The 23,663-nt window shown below is 35.1% G+C and overlaps 1 protein-coding gene and 2 long non-coding RNA genes across 4 annotated transcripts; 1 reads left to right on the plus strand and 2 right to left on the minus strand.

The window, feature by feature from the left end:
• Positions 1-4,540: 4,540 nt before the first annotated feature.
• Positions 4,541-6,368, plus strand: LOC144422885 (uncharacterized). 2 transcript variants are annotated; one of them, XR_013475420.1, is made up of 3 exons: positions 4,541-5,112; positions 5,398-5,514; positions 5,891-6,368. It is a non-coding gene; the product is annotated as an uncharacterized LOC144422885 (long non-coding RNA). The 2 variants fall into 2 exon arrangements; XR_013475419.1 differs by having other exon boundaries at positions 4,544-5,112; positions 5,398-6,368.
• A 2,691-nt stretch (positions 6,369-9,059) lies between these two features.
• LOC120344471 (calcium channel flower homolog) lies at positions 9,060-13,933 on the minus strand. Its single transcript, XM_039413708.2, has 5 exons — positions 13,680-13,933; positions 13,341-13,413; positions 12,486-12,611; positions 10,987-11,094; positions 9,060-10,877 (listed from the first exon to the last, which is right to left on the minus strand). The coding sequence occupies exons 1-5, from the start codon at positions 13,789-13,791 to the stop codon at positions 10,796-10,798; spliced, it is 501 nt and encodes a 166-aa protein (XP_039269642.1). The 5' UTR covers positions 13,792-13,933; the 3' UTR covers positions 9,060-10,795.
• A 6,744-nt stretch (positions 13,934-20,677) lies between these two features.
• On the minus strand, positions 20,678-23,350 carry LOC144422968 (uncharacterized). The gene is made up of 3 exons (XR_013475499.1): positions 22,429-23,350; positions 21,817-21,888; positions 20,678-21,728 (listed from the first exon to the last, which is right to left on the minus strand). It is a non-coding gene; the product is annotated as an uncharacterized LOC144422968 (long non-coding RNA).
• Between the last annotated feature and the right edge of the window lie 313 nt (positions 23,351-23,663).

The raw sequence follows: 23,663 nt of genomic DNA on the forward strand, positions 1-23,663 counted from the left end.
TCTCGTTTGTTTTCTGTTTCTTTTACTAAATCATCGGGGCCGATCGGGGCTAGCCCCGAAATTATGACGACACAATGCCGACGTTTCTTACAACAACGTGTTGACATATTCACGCATTCCTTCTCGTTCGTTGGTTGCTTGAAGAGTTGATAGTTTCCTCGCCTTCGTTTTTGTCGCTTGTTTCGCTATTTGAATCAGTTAGAGACCTTTAGTCCATTTGCTTTCGATTTTCCACATTCCTTTTGAGCTCCTCACTTCTTTCCGGCTTCGCATTTCTTAGCCTTAGACCTCATAATGAATAAGGTTGATGCACTACAACGTCTTGGGCCTTATCAACCAAAAAATTGTTCACTGGAACAATCCCATGACGAAGGAAAGCGTCGGCGTACATTCTGCGCAGAAACTTGGTATAAAAAACACGAATGGTTGTGTTACAGCGAGGACAAAAATGCACTTTTTTGTTTTTATTGCCTACTTTTTGCTACCGCCCGTGACTCACGTTGGTGTAAATTTGGTTTTAGAGATCTTAAACATCTTTCCGAGCGTGCCAGGGATCATCAATCTTCTATGGAGCATCTGGACAATGCAGTAAAATACCGAACATTCGGAAATGTTAATATTGCAGCACAGGTGGATGAAGGACGCGCGGTTTCTATTCGTCGGCACAACCAAAACGTCGAGAAAAACCGCCCTGTTCTCGGTCGATTGATAGACGTTTTGAAGTTCATTGGTTGTCACGAGCTGTCCCTCCGTGGGCACGATGAACGGGCTGGCTCTTCTAATAGAGGGGTATTTTTGGATATGGTGGAATACACCGCATCCCTAGATACAGTATTGAGAGATCATCTTGATGCCGCAACTGTTTTGAAAGGGACATCTAAGGATATCCAAAATGATTTGCTCGACTCAATGTATAAAATTTATTTTCAACATTTGGCTCTGGAAATTGAGAATTGCCAGTTCCTTTCGATTCAGTCTGACGAGACAACTGACATCACGTGCGTTTCCCAACTGGCTGTAATTTTTCGGTTTGTGAAAGATGGTAAACCTACCGAGAGATTTTACAGCTTTGTACCAATCGTTGATCACACGGATTGCGGGATTTCGGCTGTACTGAAAGAAGTGTTACAGCCTTACAACGCGAAGTCAAAATTGATAGCTCAAACTTATGACGGCGCGGCAGTCATGAGTGGGTCGAAACATGGTGTTCAAGTTTATATAAAAGAAGATTTTCCTCATGCGCATTTTTTACATTGTTATGCACACCAATTTAACCTCGTTATTAAAAATATGTGTTTTGATCCCCCTCCCGTATATTTTTTGCAAATGTTTCGGGGTTTTCTTCATTTTTTTCCGTTTCGCCGAAGCGCTCTGACCTCCTTCGCCAGATATGTAGCCGCCGTCTCCCAGCTTGTGCACCAACACGTTGGAACTTCCAATCACGCGTGGTGCAGGGCGTGTCCGAAATTAGGTCTGAGCTCATTGAGTGTTTCAATGGCATTCAGAGCTCTCCGGTTTGGAACGAACGCTCCGTGAGGGAGGCGGCAGGTCTAAAGCGTCTGCTAGAAGATGGTGAGTTTTCATTTTTTCTCGCTTTTTTCTCCACAATATTCTATCACGTGGGTGTTTTATACGGCGCATTATTTCAGACTTCTGCGATGCTGTATCTCGTATCCGGGAAACAATAAAATACGACGACACATGGAGTGCTTCTTTACGCCGCGGGCAAGCGTTTGATTTTGTCTGCAAAGGAATGCTGTGACATTCTGGTGAATCAAATAGGCGATCGTCTGCGCACTGAACACCTTGCCGCGTTCTCTTTGATGAACCCCAAAAATTTTTCAAAATTTGCACGTCAATTTCCCATCCATTTGTTGGCTACTGTCTCCAAATTTTACCCCGTGATAAACGTGGGTAAATTGGAAAATGAATTGCGATGTATATACACCAATCAAACTTTTTTGAACATCACATCAACTTGCGCGCTATGGGTTCCTCATAGATAACACCCTAGTAACTACCTTTGCGGCGTCTGCAAAATTTCTGGACATCATTTTGACGACGCCTATTTCTTCCGCCGACGCAGAGCGAACATTCAGCACGCTGAAGCGTATTAAAACGTATCTCAGAAACACAATGAAGCAAGATAGATTAAATTCCTTGGCTGTTTTATCCATTCACAGAGACGGTATTTCTGGGATGCATGACTTTAATCAGCGCGTTATTGAGCATTTTGCTTCCAAGAAACCGCGGCGTGTTGCATATATGTTCAAGCCGTGGAAGTCTAGCAGCATATATATCTATGAGTGAGCGACGCATGTCCTTATCTTTGCATTAACTTTCCTTCCTTTATAGTAACGTTTTAAACCTTATTTTAGGTTTTGTCTGCTTTCCCGAAGTTTCTGTTAATATGTCATTGTATTTATCTGGGTAAATATTGCCTTTCCTTTCAAAATAAACTATGTCTATATTTATTAATCCCTTGACTTGGACCGGTTTTAAAGACACTTTCTTATCGTTAAAAATTGTCGCTTTTGCCGATTGGTTGTTACCGATGGAATGGTTTTTATACTCATAAAATGATGGGAGAACTTACAGCGCTCATCCTGTCCCCGTAGATGGGGGTGACTTGGTCCCACAGTTGCTTGCCCCTGTTGTCAAAATGACCACGCGCCGCCACTGCTTTCAACTTTTAGTGTTCCGCGAGGCGAGATGAAAAGTGCGAGTGTTCCGTGGACGAAATAGTTTGGGAAACGCTGGTCTAGAACATCAGACCTCCTACCGAGGAGGTCTGGAAGTGAGCTACACTGGTCTTGCTCAGGGCTGCTACTTTTGCCTGACTGAAAACATCTAGATTGACCTCGAAAAACATCCAGATTGAAAAAAAATAACATCTAGAAAATACATCTAGATATGGGGTTATTAAAATTAATGAAAAGTACCCATAATACAGTAATATTAGATGTCGAAGAAGCTAACATGATAACCTAGAATTCAATTTCACCTGCAGAACTTACAAACGATCTTGTTCTTATCATCTGAAGGGGGAAACCATTCCTTAAGCCAATCTTTTCTAAATTTTTGCTGGTAGTGTATAGGTACACTTTGGCATTTTGAAAAGTTGATGTTTAAAGAGAGACACATTCAATGGCACTTATAGACTTAAATAACCCAATAATTTTAAAACCCCTTGGCAACAATATCACCGGACAAACGTCGTCCTTTCTATTTAACGTTAATCAAAACGTTACATGTTTTAATTCGCTATTCAAATATTTTAAGTACATATGGCTGTATGGTACCGGTGGACGAATACAATAATAATGGGTTTTATCAATCTTACATCAATACTTTTAAAAAATAAAATAACATTAATTAACCTATTACAGTATTATACACATCTCTTTAATTATTTCCCACTGAATAATATTTAGAACCTTGAAAAAAATATATCTAGATTTTATAGCTAACATCTAGGCTCCAAATTTTACATCTAGATCTTGAAAGAAACATCTAGATCAGGGCTTCCCAAACTTCTGAGCTCGCGGCCTATTTTGAAATATTAAAATTTTTCGCGGCCTCTGTTCACGTTAATAATGCTAAACAGTTCGAAATATTTTATTGACACAGTCACAAGTGACTTAATGTTTGTCGATTGAAGGCCCGGATGATAATGAATTACGATATCTGGCCACCGGCGGCATGGTCCTTATCAGGCTTTGTTACTCACTTTCAATGATCCAATTTAGCATAAAGCAGCGGTTCGTGCGCGCCAAATTGACAGGGAAAACACTTACGGCGCACCTACACAAAAAAATGCTGCCTAAAAAATTTTTTTATCATCGTCAATATGTACTTTATGCCTTTTAAAGTTTATAAACAAGTAGTAGGCTTAAAGAATATAGGCAAAAAGATTAACTACTCTTCCTTATCTCTGCCATGTTCTTCTTTGAGAATCTGAAAAAATCACTCATGTTGCAGCAAGTAGGGTTTACCTCTACTGTTACGTAACAATGAACCCAACGTAACAGAAAGTGAACAACATAGAGCGGTGAAATGAAATTATTGATTCATAATATACAGCATTTACAATGATGGGAAACAATAAAACCTTTAGAATAAGTACAATATTCAATCATATATTAACACAAATCTCTTAAATTTCGAAGCGCACTCAGCAAAGCGCATTCGGGAACCGCTGGCATAACGATTAAAGCCGGCATCGTTGTGCAGTCAAATCAGGTTTACGATCAGTATAGATAGACATTGTTATGCGAGCTCGAGGTTTCTACTAGGCCGCGAGCCGAGGCCATTTATCTTTCAGTTTCGTAGCGCACATCAGGTAACTAACTGAAAATGATTTTAAAATGTTCCTTAGAAATTTAGTAACAAATATTGCCTTGTTCCCACTTCCAAAAGTTGCACGTTTTACAGAAAATACGCTTTTACTACAATAAATATGTGTTACCATCTGTCCTATTTTCTCTGCTTTTCCGGTATCATGGGCCAATGAACGCAGACTTCTGCACGACGTAACAGTCAGGTTAGTCAGCTGTAGGTGGATCCCCAGTGGTCGGATGAATATCAGATGTACTCAACTGCTCGCTTTTGCGTTGAGTAGCCTTTCCATAGTTTTTTTCAGTTACCGGTAATATTAGTCCAGTTATTCTAAGGAGGTGTTGAAAAGTATAGGTAAGATATTAAACACTTGTATATCCTTGCCATAAATAGCAATTTTAGTTGAGCACTAGCTCATAAGACGTTGTTAAATAGGTACGGTGCGGTAACTCCAAGGAAGGCTAGACCTAGAATAATACTGTAATATGTCACAAACAACGATATTTTCTGGCTTGCATGAAATGTTTATGATTAATTTAATGACTCTTCTTGACTATTCAGCAGACTTATACTACTATATAGGCCACAGCATGTTTGGAAATAGAAATGAATGGCTGTTTCTGTAATGCACGGTTGTGTGAAAGAGAAGAAATTAATCAATTTTACTAATGTCGGTTGGTCTAAATCTAAATTCATAGAGTCGACAAGAACCTGGGAAGCAATGATAAGTTATGCCGGAGTGGAAAGAAAGGTAGCATTGGAAATGATTGAGAGGTGAGAAATGAAGTTGTAGACAAACAGTTGATGTTTCAAAATATAGTCTATAGTCCATACTCATACTGTCATAGGACATTTCAGACTGTGATATATCAAAATTTAGTGTAGATATAGTCTAGTAATGGTATGCAAACACTGCTGGACTGCAGAACATGCAATGAGCATATATACGCTCATTTAGTACATCAGATAAAATGCATTATGTATTCAAGGTATTAGTTAGTATTTAGGGGTATTTTTAAAATCATGCTGCTCCAAATATTATTTTCTTCCTTATTTTAGATACTGTACTACAAAAGAAAACGGCAATGTTCCACCAATCCGACCTAACGCAGGCTCTGATCCCTGCTGCTATCAGTGCTATAAAATGGATTAAACAAGAAGTCTTGAAGCTTAAAGGTATATGAGGTATACTTTTCTGCAATTGGAACTGCCCATCAAATTCATGTTGGAGACTTCATTGAGATTTTCAATTCATTTTTTTCCCTCGACTATGAAGATCTTTTGAGGTTAACGAGGTATTATTAAATAAAGCTGAGGAATTTGAAGAGGATATGAAGAATGTAAATGATACCGGTACCAGGGCACGTCTATTTAACACTGTCAAACATAAGGATTATACTCTCCACCCAACAATGATTCACTGAAGAAGCATGTGGCCCTCAAATCAGTTCTTGAGTTGGCAAACTGCAAAGAAAAATAGTCAAAATAATTTATGAAAGTGTGCCAAAATCAACTTAAATTGCACAGATTTTTGTTTTTGTATTGACTGCAGAAATCACAGTACACCTATAGAGGAAAAGTCGATTTTTTAGATAGTGGATTTCGAAAACAATTCAGAAGAAAGTGAATTAGATATTACAGTTGATTTAATAAGTGTCATACATTTGTTTTTGTTTTTCAGACATTTGTTAGTGTCGTAGTCCTGTTTCTAGAAATATTATTGCCTTTGTTCAAATACATAACCACATAAACTAAAAAAAGATTAATTGTAAATTGTAATATTTCTGTTCACTATGTTATGTACATATTGTACATTCATTTAATTTTCTTGACTTTTGCGGTAAATTTCTAAGTGAGAAATAACTGATTTATTTGTGTTTTCGTGCTCACGATGTTAATTTGTGACTTCATTGCTTAAAAATAAATACGTTTGATACTTGATAGCTTCTATAAAATGGATGTAGCTTTTTATGCTGTTCTTGTTGTAAACTGCTTGTGGTTATTACATAAAATTTATTCTCAAATGTGAATCAGCGTTGTTGGTGTCGCTGCTTTCGAGGTCACTCCCGACACACAATTAAAGTATTTTTTGTTGTTGGTTACATGTATGCCATATTTTTCGTAATCTACCTAATAAATTATGATTGACTGAGGAAGTCCGATTTTGGTCAGGCAAAACATTACAGGAATACATTTGTGTTAGTGTGCTGTAGGGCTCTCGAATTGTATAGTTCTTATGTATGCGTTGTAAACTTATGGTTATTGAATTTCCGGGAACCTCTTATATTCAATTTCGCACCAGGATTGTGGAACAAGCTGTAATGCGTTCATTATGTTCGTTTTCACACAAAACTGAAGAATTTATTTAGTTACCAGATGTGCGCTACGAAACTCATTTTCTGGGCGTTTTCATGGTTTCGTCTCACGGCCCATATCCGTGGTAAGGATCTACAAGTGTTTAATAATTTACTTATACATTTTTCAACAACGTCTTAGCATAACTTAACTAATAATAACTAAACAGGGCTATGGAAAGCCTGCCCAACTCAGCGCAAGGTCGAGCAGAAATAACTAATATTCATCCGCTCGCTAACAGCTGGTTTAATTCAATTGTTACGTCATGCAGAAGTCATTGTTCAGTGCTGAAAATGTAGAGAATATAGGACAGATCGTAGCACATATTTCTTGTAGTAAAAGCGTCTTTTCCGTAAAACGTGCAACTTTTGGAAGTGGGAACAAGGCAATATTTGTTACTAAATTTTTAAGGAACATTTTAAAATCATTTTCAGGTAGTTACCTGATGTGCGCTACGAAACTCACTTTCTAGGCGTTTTTCAGGGCCTCGGCTCGCGGCCTATACCGTGTTTCTCCGAAAATGCGACCTAGCCCTTCACTTAAAATAAAACTTACTCGATAGCGCAAATTTTTTTTTTGACTCAGTCGATAGCAAGAAATATTTTCTACTCCATTTTAATGGTTAATAATCTGTTCAGCAGTTATTTTAAATAAAACGTGATATTTATAAGTAAATGGAAATCGGTTTTCCTATTTTGTATATTTAAAAATTACGTAATTTCCTCATTTGTGAATTATTTACTAAAAAATAAAAATGAATGACATCACCCCAAAATAAGCCCCGGTGTTATTTTTCAAAAAAAAAATGGGAGACACTGTCTTATTTTCGGGGAAACACGGTAAGATGATGTATTCACTCGAAATCGTGAGATTTTTTACACTTGTTTTAATAATTGAATTTCAAATCAAGAGTCTGAAAAAGTGCAATAGATATAGTACTTTGTGTAAAATTGGTGTTCTCTTTGCGGCCCGCAAAATTCGTTTCGCGGCCCCTTGTGGGTCACTGAGTCACTTCACACAAAGTGTTTGATTGATAAAATGCAACTGTTTTAATTTGGTTTCCAATAGACTACTGGTAACTGTAGGCCTACCGTATTTTTTTGAATGGGTCGTATGGCGTAAGGTGCCAGTACTCTGCAACATTGAACGCTGAATAGTGGGCCAAAATGATCTAAGTCGTCTATCTTTTATGCCCCCAATTAATTTGTCGTTTGGTTTTTAGATTATTGGCAAATTTCAACGGGAAAGCAACCCCTCATCCTATTCTGCAAATAACTTCACAGAACTTCAATCAAGAACAGGCATTTAATTTTGATACTTTAATTATCATTCGTATTGAATTTATTGAAAATAAAATATATATATGCAGTGTTTGCAAATCATGACTTATTTGCTTTAGTCATAAAACCCTAAAACTGTTCTCATCTTGTTGGTTTAGACTTTAGACATGTAATCGAGGGCTGTAAGGGGTCTCCGAGACTACTTTGACTTTTCTAAACCGAACCGGTTCGCTGATGGCCAAATTACGATTAATTTGCATGATTTTTCGAAACAGTTCTCATACATTGACAGAGAGGTTTAAGATGATATCTAACAATTTGTGTATCAGGTTAGGGTTCAGGTTGCGTGCCATCTTGGTACAAATACTTCGGGAGCGCCTTATTTTCTACCATCAAAAATTCGCCAAGGCCATGCCTACCTCTCAGACTACGTCTCTGGGTAGATTTACTCTCTTTGATTATTATTTCTCCATCTAAATACAAGTTTTAGGTATTTTAATGTTTTGGAAAGCCCAACTGAACTAAAACACATAGGAAACTTTTATAAATTTAATAATATACACCTAGACTTAGCGAGGGGCCCACTGCCAGACTGCGGTTAGATAGGTTGCAGCGGCTTGTCGATTTTCAACAGTTGTTGGAGGTATGTAAAACTAAATGATGCCTCGCAAAGGTGAAGATACATTTCACTCGTAATTAATGAGAATAATTTGGGTTGAGCGTTCGCAGGATTATTGTTGGAAATCAGGGTGGTCGAGTCGAACAAAAATGGCTAAATATATGTTGACATCAGTTCCTTGAAAATCGATTCAAATTGGAGTATCCACCTCTTCTCTCGTGGACTGTCAAGGAAACCTAATAGAAATTAATGCTTTCGATTTTCAGTAATAAGATTTGATTTTTTTCACCATTCGAAAGCCTTCAATTCTGACGAACTCAGCGACCTCGACTCCATTGAAAACGCGCCCAAGTCCGGCTTCTCAGCACCATTGTTGAGCCATGACCGAGGTAATTTCTAATGAAGGTCACTCATTGAAACCACTTTTCCTATTGCAGGCTACATACCAGTACCAATATCATCACAGATAAACATATAGCACGTTTATTCAAGCGCAGCAGAGATATAATAAAATACTTGGTAAACATGTAAAGATAAAATAGTGTACCAATTAGCCTACTAAATCATTTCATACCCGGAAAGCCAAAACATCAAGAAAAAAAATTGGTCAAGTTTACTAGAATTAATCATTATTGAACTAAATCAATTAAAGACAAACCTATGTATGTTTTGTGAATGTAGGAGATGTGCCTTGAATATAACCATCACTACAGAACAGGTATCAGTGGAGCGAGCAGTTACTTGAATACTATTTTTTATCCAAATTTGTTCTAACCTGAACCATATCCCTAATATTAATTGTGTACTGGGACGTTTTATTTGAAATATGCATAACATTAGCCATTCCAACATTACAGATACATTCAAGTTGATTGTCGAGGAATAGGGAGGAAGTTTTTTATAACACATGGCAATAAGGTGAAATAGCAACAAAAAAAAAGAATTAATATAATTAAATACAATATTGTTTGCTTTGAAACCATGAAAATTATAAGAAAACAGAAAGTGAAGTGCTAGAGGTCAGACAGTCAAATTGAATATGCCAGAAATTGAGATAAGTCATAGATTCTTAGAGTGCTTTATAACTGAAAAGAATTTTAGGTATTTAGAGAATCTTAGATCCAAAATTATTTATATGAAGAATAATTGGCCACATAGCATGATTTGATATATAATATACAATCGCAAACTAAACCAATTCCACACAAGTACAATAATAAAATATTCAGTACATTCAGCTATAAAAAAACAATATTATTGTTATAACCCAAATATACAACAAAGAAAAAAACTTGACAATAGATGGTAATGTATCAGCACCAAATCTTCACAGTGTAAAGAACCACTGGGACAAGATAAAAATATAACAAGAGATGACCTTCAAGCAAATTTCGACTTGAAATTGAAAAACTATTTGATATATACGAAAATGGCACACTTAAAAATTATTTAGATATTTCCCCCTTTAATGCATTAAAAGTGAAATTTAACATGATTTTTATTTACCACTGTGAATAAACACAAAAATACATATAATAATAAACAAATATACAGTTGACATTTGAGATAAATGCTTTTGGTAGGTCGTATATGATTTGTTAGTGATGCATGTACTGCAACACATTCGGCATCGGGTCAACATATTTGACGCAAACGAAATTGGGTGGTCCAGAAGTATGCGCACCTAGATGTCGCACAACCTGAATCCTAACCGGTACACACCTACTGTGTTCAGGTTGTGCGCATCCTTGTGGAGGCCCCAAAACTGTCCTAGGTTTATTTTGATAACACTTACCCCTGTTAACAACACACCCTAGCCCCAACTTCTTGCTTTGCAAAACTGTCTGTATAAGGTACCATATTTTTTATTTGAGTTTTAGGCCAGTATGGTCTTATGAATAAATCCCGGTTTAGATATTGATAAAGGTCAACTTTTTTATATTGCTCTTACGAGCCGAATAAACATACATACATAATGAAAAATTGGTCATAAAATCTATCACACTGGCTAGTGGGACAAATTAACAATATATCTCAAGAGAATATCACTTTTTCATGGAAGACCTTCCACAGATTTTTCTTTGCTGATAAACTGGCTTGTACACATTTGGCAAGCAGTGCTAGTTAAAATTTCTGAAAAACTAGTTATTAAACTTTGGGCTTCTAATGATGCTGTGAATGTAATAAATAGAAAAGTTTATATTTATTCTGCTTCATTTTCAAATTGAGTGAAATTTTTTGTGTCACTTCCTCTTGCAGATGATAACATTTCTCCTCTGCTTGCCCTAAAATATAATTCAATTGTAAATTCAGGTGATTTGGATTTAAACAATATTGTTGATAATATCAAATAGTTTTTTTGCTAAATGATTATTAAATAATAAATGATCTTACTTTTTCCCCAAAGACATCAGTCCGTAGATGACTCCTGTGCAGAATGGAACAGCACATCCAGCTACTGTCATAATGCCAAAACATAGTGCAACAGGTACCATTGAAATTCTGAAAAAATGGAAAAGCAATAAAATATACACAATAGTAAATAAATGAAAAAATACTATCCATTCATTGAATTTTGTTTGCAGTGTTGATGGTCATTGACATTAGACAAATTTATGAGCGATTGGACCAATTTACAGTGTGTGATACCTCGGTATTCCTACAAAATTCATTCAGGATTTGTTAACTACCAAATATTCGTCTACCAATTATCACTAAATATATGAAAGTATTTTCAAACTACAACAGCAATTTTCACTAAGCAAAAACTGCATTTAATGTGAGTAAACTATGCGAGTACTGATAATAAAGAGTAGAGCTGCATGTTTGCAAATCAGGAGCACAGCTAGGACAATCCAACAGGATAATGATTTTTCTGTTGCTGATCCATGACCGATATGAGCATGTTTAAAAATGTCTTGCTTTTTCAATTTAATTGTCTACAATTTAACTTGCGATTGCGTCGACAAATTAAAAGCATCACTACTCTGAAATACACGCAATCCGCGGACATGAAGAGGTGTGGTGAACTGCACGACTATATCTTGTTTTGATCCCCATTTTGCGAATTCGACAAATCCAAGCTGTACTCGTAACACTGACTCCGCTCAATCGCAATGCTGTGGTCGGCCTCGTACGGCAAAACTTATATTGTTTTCGGTTTTATTTTTAGTATTTTATATTGCCGCTTTTAAATCAAATTTCCTTCGCGGATTCAATCCTTTATTTTTCTTTAGCACCTCACCGCCGATGAACATATAAAACTCTCACTGGATTCACAATTCTTTGCGAGTATGAAAAAAGTAATTCTTATCCTTGTCCTGGCACAATACTTGTGTTGAAGGAAAGACATGATTTAGGGAGAATTAACACTGATGTGTAGGCGTTTACTGCCTAAATACCACGTCACGCTGACAAGAACGATTGGTGATTTTAGTAAAATGCGATTGCACATGTTATTAGCCGCTTTTTCTCCTTCAGAAATTTCAAGGGGTAGGGGGTCAACCCTGAAAAAAAAAACTGGCTGTGCCACTGTTGCAAATAACCTAGTGAAATCATTAAACAACTTCATTCATTGAATACGTTGAACAAAAGTTTATTCATAAAGTAAAAAATAAAAAAAAAGACAGAACACAGTGTTCAAGATTTCATCAAGGCTAGACTGTCCTTTTACAACTGAATAATCAGTATTTATACCAGGGACCAGTGGAGCAAAATTATAGGACTGTAATGATTAGTGTAAACAAAGACAAGAGGCTCATGGAAAATCATTTGAACTGTCAAACAGAAATAACTGGTATCAATGAAAAAAATAACTAGAAGGCTTAATTCATAATTGATCTCTTTACATAGAAATATATTACTCTAAAATTATCATACTTTTGAAAACTTACATGCAATACAGAAGACCCTTATGCCAGTATCTCAGATTCATGGTCCGATTGGCAAATCCTTTGGTAAATTCAAAAGCTTGACAGCAGAATGGGACTTCCAACATGATTATAATAATTGCAATCAATCTGAAATAAATTTAATACACGCAATATCAATAAATCATATATGTCCATGTTTATTTATGTCATGTTTAGAATTATAGCATGTGTCGCCTTCCATAAGTCATATAGTTTGAATATAGATAATAGCAATTAAGTATTAGAATCATAGTACACAAGCTTTCACTACAAAACCGTCATTTATTGTGTGAAATGGAATTCTGATCTTTAGTTGCAATTCCCGCAGTGAAAGACAATTAATCACATAACTTATAATGTAAATGAGCATTTGAGGGAATAATATAACTCCCGAAATGTTCAATGATTCTATTCAAGCTAGCAATTGTATCCATTATTGATGATGCAATATATCTATTGATTTTGTTTGAAATGAGCAACTTAGATAATCAATCGGATTAATACATTTGGCCATATGCATATTGATTCATGCAGCCCAACATAATAAAATACTGCAACCTTTCCTTTCCAGCATGTGTATGTAAAAATTTCACACTTTAAAATGTCCAAAATTTTTCATTTTGAAAGGTAATGGTTTTTCTACAAAAACAATGACACTAATGAGATATGACTAAAGCACTAAGCACTATTATCACGATTCAAAACTTCGAATAGGGCAAGATACAAGCTGAAAATCTATGCATCCTCATTGTGAATTAATTTGTTTGAATCTACTAAAAATATAAAATTAAAATTTATTATATAATTCTTATAAAATATAATTTATTGTCAACTTACAGCATCCAAATTCCTGCAACCAGGCATCGAGGCTGTACTGTGATGAATACAGTGATTGAACAAGCAACAACAGCTGAAAAGGACAGATTAATTGTATAAGTAGATTAGCAAAAAAAAATCAATTCAGCTCCATTTTCATATAATGATTTGTATTGCATTCATTACTACATACAAAACTAAAAGCATATAGTTTATTTCAGACAGATTGAACACATAAGTTTGAATTGGACATCAAAGCTGTAATCAGTAAAAATGATAACTGATAATACAAACCATCAATTGTGAAAATGTCTAATGCAATATACAACAATAATTTCTTAGAAATAAAAAAAAGCATACCTATTGCCCCAATCACTGCAACAATTTTGACAAGAATCTTACACCACCATGTTGCTTGATCTTGTGGTGCAGACTGACTCTCAGGATCTGTTGTTGATGGTTCACTAGACATATTTTATCTGTCCAGTAAATAGATTCACTAAACTTTAGGTAACCTGATATTCACAAATGTAACAGTGGAAGCAGTGCGGACAATATATTTAATTAAAATTTGATTTTCTTGATAATTAGTTATTAGACGCCTAAAGAGAAAAATTGAAATATTTATAATTCTGTTCATAACATATCATAATACAAATACGATATCAAGATTTGAGCTGCTTGATGTATATACTGTAAAATGTACATCAGTGCTATCTAATCAATATTGAATTTACACATTCTTCTTGGCAATTCTGCAACTGGATCAAGAAATAGAACAATGCATTTGAATAGAAAGATCATTCATACAATATTTTTCACACCAAATAATGATAAACGACATAATTCTCTGAAAATATGTGTGTCACTGGCAAATTCAATTTCGCTAAAAGCAAAGCCGTGCAATTCTGCCTATTTTATTCAACATGGCTAACCCCTCATCGAGCTTCAATACCTTTTTGGAAAATCTAAATTGAGTTGGAATGAACCCTGTGTCCCATACTAAATTAATAAATTAGGACCTGAATCCACGAGCTTTCAGACTTTACAAGATTCAGAGATCAATGTTTTGTAGCTGAATCTATCCTAAATCTCTTTTTTTTAAAGTAAAAAATTAAATATATTAGACATGTTCATTTTCATGCATACTAAATTCATACACACTTGATTCATAGTTCAAATACAATTCCTTAGTATTTCAAATTCTCTGACAAAATTGGGTGATTTTCTATTTTTTTCAATGTTGAGTCTGTAAGAACTATGTGGTGATCGGGGGTACTACCTTCAAATATAACAGAATTTCTTTATATCCATATTTCATATCTAGTAATTGAGAGTAAAAACACTATAATATTTAAATATTTTCCTGTAATGTTGGAATGTAACAAATACCTCAAATACAATGAAACACAAGTTTCTTAATTTTTCAAAAGTCTGGCATTATTTAATTTTCTAACAGTATTTTCAATAAAATCAAAAACAGAATCAAAATATTCACAACTCATAAATAGATGACTAGCAAATACCGGTTTATTTCCACATAAAACACACATATATCATTTCCCGCAATATTTCTTATTCTTGGTTTTGTTTTACTGGTAAAATATCCCACATTAACTTGAAATTGAAGGTTTTCACATAGTTGGCCAGTATATCATCATAAACATTTTCACATGCAATATTCAAATTACAATTGAGTAGAAAAATTTATCTATCTCCAGTCATAGAAATAACAATTTTTTTTAAAAAAGGTTCTATGTTAACAATTAATATTTAGATATCTGTACTACTTATGTTAGGTTTTCTCAAAAAATCTAATATTAATCTATACTCAACTTGAGGACAATATCTAACTTATGGAATCTTGTGAAGCAAACGCCGTAACTGCTTAAATATCCCTAAACAGGGTTGTCCAAAACGAATCGAATATTCGAAATTATTCGAATATCAAAGTATTCGAATACCTTTTCGGCTCATTTCCGAATAATTACGAATAGTAGTCACTTTTCGCCGTAAACACGGTGTTTCGTTCTACCGGAATCTTCAAACGACTTTTTACGCTTTCTCGCGTATTGTAATGACGATGAAATAGAGTCGGCATTTTGATTGTTTATATTCAGCGCGAATGTACGTCGCATAGTGTTGCGACACATTTGCACGTTTGCGTTGGTGGACATTGCCGACATTCGTCTTTTAATTCACAAAATCATTTCCATTAGTCGAAAAATCGACAATCACCGTATTTCCCGGCTAATAGGTCGCTTTTGCCTTTCTAGACCCAATTTTGGCTTGGTTTTTTGGGGGGTGGGGCGCCTTATTGAGAAAGCATGTTTATTTTATTTCTATGTGGCCTGCTTATTTTTCGCATTAGTCTTCTCAAGCATAATTTGTGTTAACCTTATATTTGGTTCTTATGGGTCTGCCAATCATGATATTTAATCGTAGGCCGGTTATCGTTACTTAAAAGAGAAAACACGGCCACCGCCACCGAGATAAAGTAAGTGATTTATGACCCTTTGGTTTTGCCGATTCAGCAGAAAATGACAGGGACATGAAACACAGCTGTGAAATAACCCGTGGACGTACCGTGTGGAACTTATCACATTCCAAAATTATTTCAACATTCGGGTTGATAGGTTGTCCAAAATGATTGCCGCTTTATAATTTAAATTTACCGCTTCGTTGTTGAGAATAGTTAATTCCGTGAGTATGATTCTACCAAACAAACATGATCTGGTTCTGTTCTGACCCTATAAAATTATAGATTGTTCAAAATGGTTGTGATTTTTAACTTAAAATTACCGCTTTATTGTTAAAAATAGTTAATTCTGTGAGTATGATTCTACTAAACAAACGTGATCTGGTTCTAAACATTATTATTAGAGCGTATTAGCATAACTGAACAACAGGGAACAATTTTTCTACCCGTCTTCTTGGAGGCCTATATGGAAAAACCCCTTTTTTTGAATGCTAAAAATATACATCGTCCTATTTGCCATGTAGACTTATTAGCCGGGAAATACGGTATTTATAGCCGTAATTGTTACGATATCCAATAAATTGTCACAAGTTGGGAAACAAGTTGATTTATTAGAAAAATACTTTCACCCGCTTTCTTGCAAATAATTTTGATAATGATGGTCAAAAGTATCGATAATGAAAGTATTTATACCAAATACCACGGGTATTTGTGGGCATGAAATGTGTGGTAAACTGCCCAATTATAATTAATTTCGGATTCGTATTTACAAAATATTAAAACTATTAGAACTCAAAAATACAACGGCGATTTGTGGACTTGAATGTGTAATGAAGTATAAATTATTTTTCCGACTTCTGACAATTTTTTCGTGAGTACGAAAATAAGAATCAAAAATTAATTATATTCGGGCACAATATCACGGCATTCTGTGGACATAAATTGTGAGGCAAACTCGCGATTGATATTAATTTTTGATTCGTATTTTCGTATTTACAAAATACAACGGGGATCTGTGGACATTGAATGTATGGTAAACTACCCGATTATAAATAGTTTTCGTATTTATAAAATAATAAAAGTATTATTACACAAACATACAACGGCGATCTGCGGACTTAAAATGTGTGGTAAAGTTCCCGAATATAATTACTTTTTGATTCGTATTTTTGTACTCACGAAAAAATTGTCACAAGTCTGAAAAAGAACTCATACTTTATCCCGCTTTTTGACAAATAATTTGGATAATGGTTGGTATTTAAAAGTATGGGCGTTTTACTAGGATTATTTTGTGTTGCGCAAGCATTCAAATCCATCACCGATACCACTATTTAAAATGCCTTGTCGTATTATTTTAATTCTGTTAATTAACACAACTCATGTTATATAAAATATATATCGCAATAATCTGCAAACATGAAATGCCTGGTAATATAGCCAGGTTGTAAATAGAAGTTTTCCCATTGTTTATTGTATGAAAATTCCTTCATACACTTAGATTCTATTACTGGATTTTAATTTCGAAGTATTCGAAATTTCATATTCGAAAATAATAATTTCGAATGTATTCGAAATAGTGAACTATTCGGTATTGGCCATCCCTGTCCCTAAACAAAAATATGATGTGAAAACAAATGCTGTAGGTGCTTAAATAACGCCAAACAAAAATGCTGAAATGTGATGTGAAAATAACACAAACTTCACTCGAAGAGTGAACTGAACTCGAAGCCATTCGAAGTTTAAAATGCTTAATTCGAGATTCTCGAACTGTACGTGCGAAAAAAATGAAAAGAACCACCAAATCCGAAAGACCATTGAATCTAATAGTGGGTAATTGTAGAAATGATCAAATTAGGATAGGATAGGATTTACATATTTATCCCGGGGGAGAGGAAAGCCGATAAGACGGCTTACCCATATGGCGAACCACGGCCTCTCGTCCGGTTACCATTTCAAGTCGGGTATGGGATTAGTTTTACTGTATTGTTTGTTTTCGGAAGCATGGACATCCATGGAAGCATGGATGGTGGTGGAGGAAGCCGTAACCGACCAGCGGTTATGTGAACCACCCAACGACGGCGAGGAGTCCAGCAATCCTCCCGCACATAACCATCCCTGCATGGGATTCGAACCTGCGAACCCACGCAGAGTAGTTAGAAGTGCGGTGGCGAGCGTATTCCTAACGCTAAGCCCGTTGAGCCACACCGCCGCGCCAAACAGCTCAGTTGCATAGTTATATCATGATGGAGGTAGCATAATTTGTTGGCAGCAACCGCATACCGGTATGACAGGGGTTTAATTAAACATGACGCTCGCTAAAATGAAATGCATTTTTTCATGTACTATCTTCAAATATCTAGCTCAATGTCGTTTCTATACCGGTAACAAATATTCCGATCTGATGGAGCTATTGTTGTTGGATACAATAGATTGTAGACATATGTTCTGAGCCATCAATCCAAATTTTTTATGGTGAACTCGTCTTCTACCATTAGTCTATAAGACATCCAATCCTACCCTGCATCTTAAGTTGGCCTGTCGAAGATCAATAATCATCATCACACAATGACGTCACATATCATATGAAACATGTGACCACTGACCCTTTGATGACACCAATGACATTAAACAACATGATAGGCAACTCTGACGTCACTCCATAAGACTATAGGCGAAAGATTGTATTTCATGATACGCTCCAATGCACATATTTCTCGTCGCCTTTCGCGTCCGTTTTCCACTCGCTTTTGCTACTCGGCGTCTTTTTTACGTGTAGTACCTGCCTTTTTGCGCCTGTAACGAAACAAAATAATCTCTATATCTAAGAAGTTTTGCTCACTTGGAAAGCTGGAATGGCAGGCAAGCTGTAAAGAGCAATTCTGGACATCACAGACGTTTTTTTTTATCAGAGAAGATTACAAACGCGATAGCCGAAAGATTTGTTTGGAACATTTTGCAGATAATGACAAAATTCAAAGTTAGTAATTTTAATGTTTGCGCTTAATCATTGAAATTTCATTTGAAGAGGGTGTCATACAAAACTGTGCTGTGATACAATTCCATAACACAAAGTTTGCACCTATCGAACTTGCTTTTGTAGGTGAATTTATTAGACATTTTACATATTCAGTTAATCGTAGGTAACATTGCTGGTACATAATGCATCGTAGATAAGTTTGTTTAAATTCAGGAATTTAGCTCATAGCCCACTAATTAATATTATCTTCTATGCAGGAGGTTGCAAGGCTGAATTCAACTTGCAGCCTTACCGATCACCTGACGATGCTCATTTAGTTTGGCTCGAGCAAGTCTTCTTGAAATGCTTGTGTGGATGGAAACTACCTATATTTTTTGCCTTCCTCCGATTTTAGACAAATTTATGCTTAGGGATTTCGCATATAATTCTCATTGATTGTTGGATGTTTATAATTCCTATTGATTGTGAATTCTGATTATAACAAAGAGTTAAAAAAAATTTTACCTAATTTACTGGCACCTTTTTCTTGTCAATACTCCAAGCTGAGGTAATAAACAAGAAAATACATTTATGTCATCTAGAAGCAAAATATGCACACTAATTAATAGTTTGGCACATTGAGATGATACATCATGACAGAAAATACAAGTTAAAGATATGTATGACCATCACATGGTATTTAAAATAAAATAAATAGGGGCTGTGGAGTATGAAAAGTTCAAGACAAAGAAAAGAACAAATGTTCATAGCTCATGAACTCTCAATTTTGCCTCCATTGCTTTGTGAAGGCCAATATATTTCGAGTGGCTGAATTGGTTTACCTTTATGATAGCAACGATTTTGTATTTAATATAGCGAGATTATTTCAATTTAATTGAAGTGATATGATTTCCCAAAGCAATGCTTGAATCGTCTAGAATAGATCAGTGGTGTCAAACTCATGGGTTTTCGAGAGCCGCATTGCATTTTGGAAATTGTAAAAAGAGCCGCAAACAGTTTTTGATAATGTATACTTAAAAGATATTTTTAAGATAGTTTTAGTTTGTGACATATATTGTGATGCAACTAAACAGTTGGATTAATTTTTATTATTTTCTTCAATTTCAAATGCAATTACATATTAATATTTGCATTCCACTATTATCGCAACATTTGCAAGTTACTGTATTTATTATAAAAAATCATAAAAATCCATTGCTTTGTGAACGCCAATATATTTCGAGTGGCTGAATTGGTTTACCTTTATGATAGCAACGATTTTGTATTTAATATAGCGAGATTATTTCAATTTAATTGAAGTGATATGATTTCCCAAAGCAATGCTTGAATCGTCTAGAATAGATCAGTGGTGTCAAACTCATGGGTTTTCGAGAGCCGCATTGCATTTTGGAAATTGTAAAAAGAGCCGCAAACAGTTTTTGATAATGTATACTTAAAAGATATTTTTAAGATAGTTTTAGTTTGTGACATATATTGTGATGCAACTAAACAGTTGGATTAATTTTTATTATTTTCTTCAATTTCAAATGCAATTACATATTAATATTTGCATTCCACTATTATTGCAACATTTGCAAGTTACTGTATTTATTATAAAAAATCATAAAATTCTATGTACAACCATCAAAATCATTTTTGATAAAGCTTTGAATGAGGAAAGAATAATACATACACTAAAAATAACTTAATCTAAATATATGAACCTAAAATTAACAAAAATACTACAGTATAAACTCAATGTTTCAATAATTACATTTGTCCTGACGTTTGGCATCTTTTTTGTGTCACCAGCATACTAAGGCCAGGCTGAAATGATTTTATAGTACCAACTCTAACTAACGAGGCCACATGATCATGGGTTAATCTGTGCAAATGTTTATTTATTTCCGGTAATGCAAAAAAGTTACTTTTATCATTTCATGTATAGATCAGTAAAAAAACAAATGACAGATTTTTTCGACAAGACATTTCGCACCACATTGCGTGACATAGGATTGCTTGAATTATAATTGATATTGATTTTTAGTAACTAAGTCGTTGTATAATTATATTAATATACAAACACATGGAAATTTTCTGTTCGAAGTTGGTCTTCGAATTTTTCATATTGACTGCTGAGCTTATTCTGTTTTTTCATTGTATTGATGGAAATATGACAAATTAAACAATGTGCTTCAGAATTTTGTGAAAAGCAGAAATGTTGCAACTCCCATTTTCTTCGAAAATGCCACCTTCTTCATGTACTTTGCGTTTAATTTAATCACTCAAGTGTTTTATTCAAGTATTCTTTTGCTAGCTTGATGTGTATTCTTAATTAGGTCAAAATGTGGACAAAAAAAATTAATATTCCAAAACTACTTTCAGTAAATTGTTTTCTGTGTGAATATTCAATTTCACTTTAAAAGGTTTGAAAAATCTATTACATTAAGATAAAAAAAAAACTTCCAAAATACTATTACAATTATTGTTAAGCGTTTGAGGGCCGCATTGGAAGTTCTCTGGGGCCGCGAGTTTGAGATCCCTGGTCTAGATTGAAGTTGTCCAAAAAATATATGTTAGTATTTTATCATGAATGATGATTATACCCCTTTCGGAATTTCTTCTATAGTACTACCAAAAGTTGATGAACTAAATATAACACAGGTGCAGTGAGTTACCCGTAATCCTCATTTTCCAAAGCTGTTTTAAGTATGTCTGGCGTGTTTTGTGCCTTTTTATAAATAAGACCGCTTATGCAATATTACGCTTTGGAATTTTTAGGTATTTTCCTTAAGCCCTGCAGGATGTGGGGGCCATATACAACTCTACCGGAGGGTCAAATGTCTTTGCATGCCTCCATAAGTTGTTTTTCTATTGCAAACATTTATGGAGTACTCTAATTATATTTCTTGGAATCACACTGTCACTGATATGTCGCCAGACTTCTGATATCTCCCCTTCTGCTATAGTTGTCCTGTGAATAAATAATAGAAAATTGAGATTAGACGAATAGTTGGAAGTTTTGCTTTATATCGGCTTAATTTCTTGATTGATATACTTACTATTTCTGCTATTGCCTTTTGTGCTGCAGGAGTCTCACAATGCTTAGACAGGTTTGTCCACAACTTTTACTTCTGAAGAAAGAGAGGAGATTAATTAATTTTTGTTAGGAATAAATAAAGCAGTCTATATGATTTAGAATGGAAAAGCTAATAAATCCAATATCTCATGTTTTATGTAAAAAATATTTTACTGAGTTTGGTATATAAACCAACTAATAAAAGGGTTTAGTCAGAAAATTACAAGCATTCGTGGCTCCAAATACTTGAGAAATCAGACTATACAATATAGTCCGGTACGAGTGAAATGTTAGGTGAACTTGTTAACACTTTGATTCAATACGCAAATAAAAGTGAATGCGCAATAGTATGTTACAATGAGCAGCAATTAACAATGAGTATATATCCTCACTGATTAAAAAAATCTAACTGGAGGTGCATGAACTATTTGAAACCATAAGGGGTAAGTAAATATGTAATTTCGGCAAATGGGCAACTACGGTACGTACCGTACTGAATTAATACCTTCGTAGTATTTGACAAAGGCTGGCTTTCCCACATGTACTTAACAGTGCGATGCCCGGGTGTGATATACAACAATAGTATTTACCTTACCTTTTTTCGATTTCTTTTTACCTTAACTTTCCAAAATATCATTAAAATCGACAACAACTGTCAAAGCAGGCACGAACACCATTCGTGCTACGCCTTGAAAGCAGCACACATCCGCTCGTTTTCGTCTCGTCAAGTATGTGCATTGGAGCGTGCTATCGAATACGATCTTCGGACAAAAATGCCGGAGTTGCGCATCATGTTGTTTAATGTCATTGATGACACTTACTTATTTACGCTTAAACAAACCATCCTTGCGAGTTGCGACTACGATTGGGATTTCGGGACTGAATTTTAATTTTTAAGATCCCTGGGAAATAAATACATACAACAAAACAATGAACACACATTAGGTGGATAGTTTATTTTGAACACTGCATAATACCGTAGGAGTAGGCCTATACATTTACGATAATACATATAAATAAATTAGGATGGATAATTCTGGAGAGCGGGCGAAACCTTTAATGGCGTTTAAAACGAGAGAAATATCATGTGCCCGCCCACTAGCACACACAGAAAATTTACAGATCACACAAACCTAGTTAACGAGGTTTGGGCCAGAAATGACCAAACAAAAGATGCGCGAATGTATTGAACTTTAGGTAGGCTTACCATACGTCCCGGTTTAGCCGGGACAGTCCCGGTTTTGACGAGCTGTCCCGGCGTCCCGGCCGGTTGACTCAAATGTCCCGGTTTGTCAGCACGACTGTTGTGGGTAAAAAATTCATATTCATTATTATTACAATTTTTTTTAACGATGGCAGCCCATTTACCACTGTTTTGCGACACACTTCGCTAGTTCAGAGAGAGAGAAATTGCTCTATTGTTATGTCACAATCGGTATATGTTTTACTATCACACTGCTATTCATGGCCAAAGTTTTGACTGCACCTCTAAATTAATTTTTTTTTTCTTTAGCCTAAATTTGCGTTAACTTGTATTTATACACAGTTAGAATTTCTGATGTCCGCTGTCTGATAAGCGGATTCGCTGATTTTGCACGTTCAGCCAGAAATAAATGAGAGTCGGTGATTTTTAATTGCATTGCTCTGCTGTTCTCCTTTGAACCTAATGATGATTTACTTTAAACCAAAGCGACTATAAACCAAGTGAGGACAACCATTGGTACCGTTATAAGCGCTCGTGTGACGTCACACCAGCCATTTTGTGTCCAGAGTTCATAGTCATAGTCATAGTCAATTTTATTTTTTCCAACCAGCAAAAAAATAACATAC

Source organism: Styela clava, chromosome 5, assembly GCF_964204865.1.
Source record: "Styela clava chromosome 5, kaStyClav1.hap1.2, whole genome shotgun sequence".
Lineage (NCBI taxonomy): Eukaryota > Metazoa > Chordata > Ascidiacea > Stolidobranchia > Styelidae > Styela > Styela clava.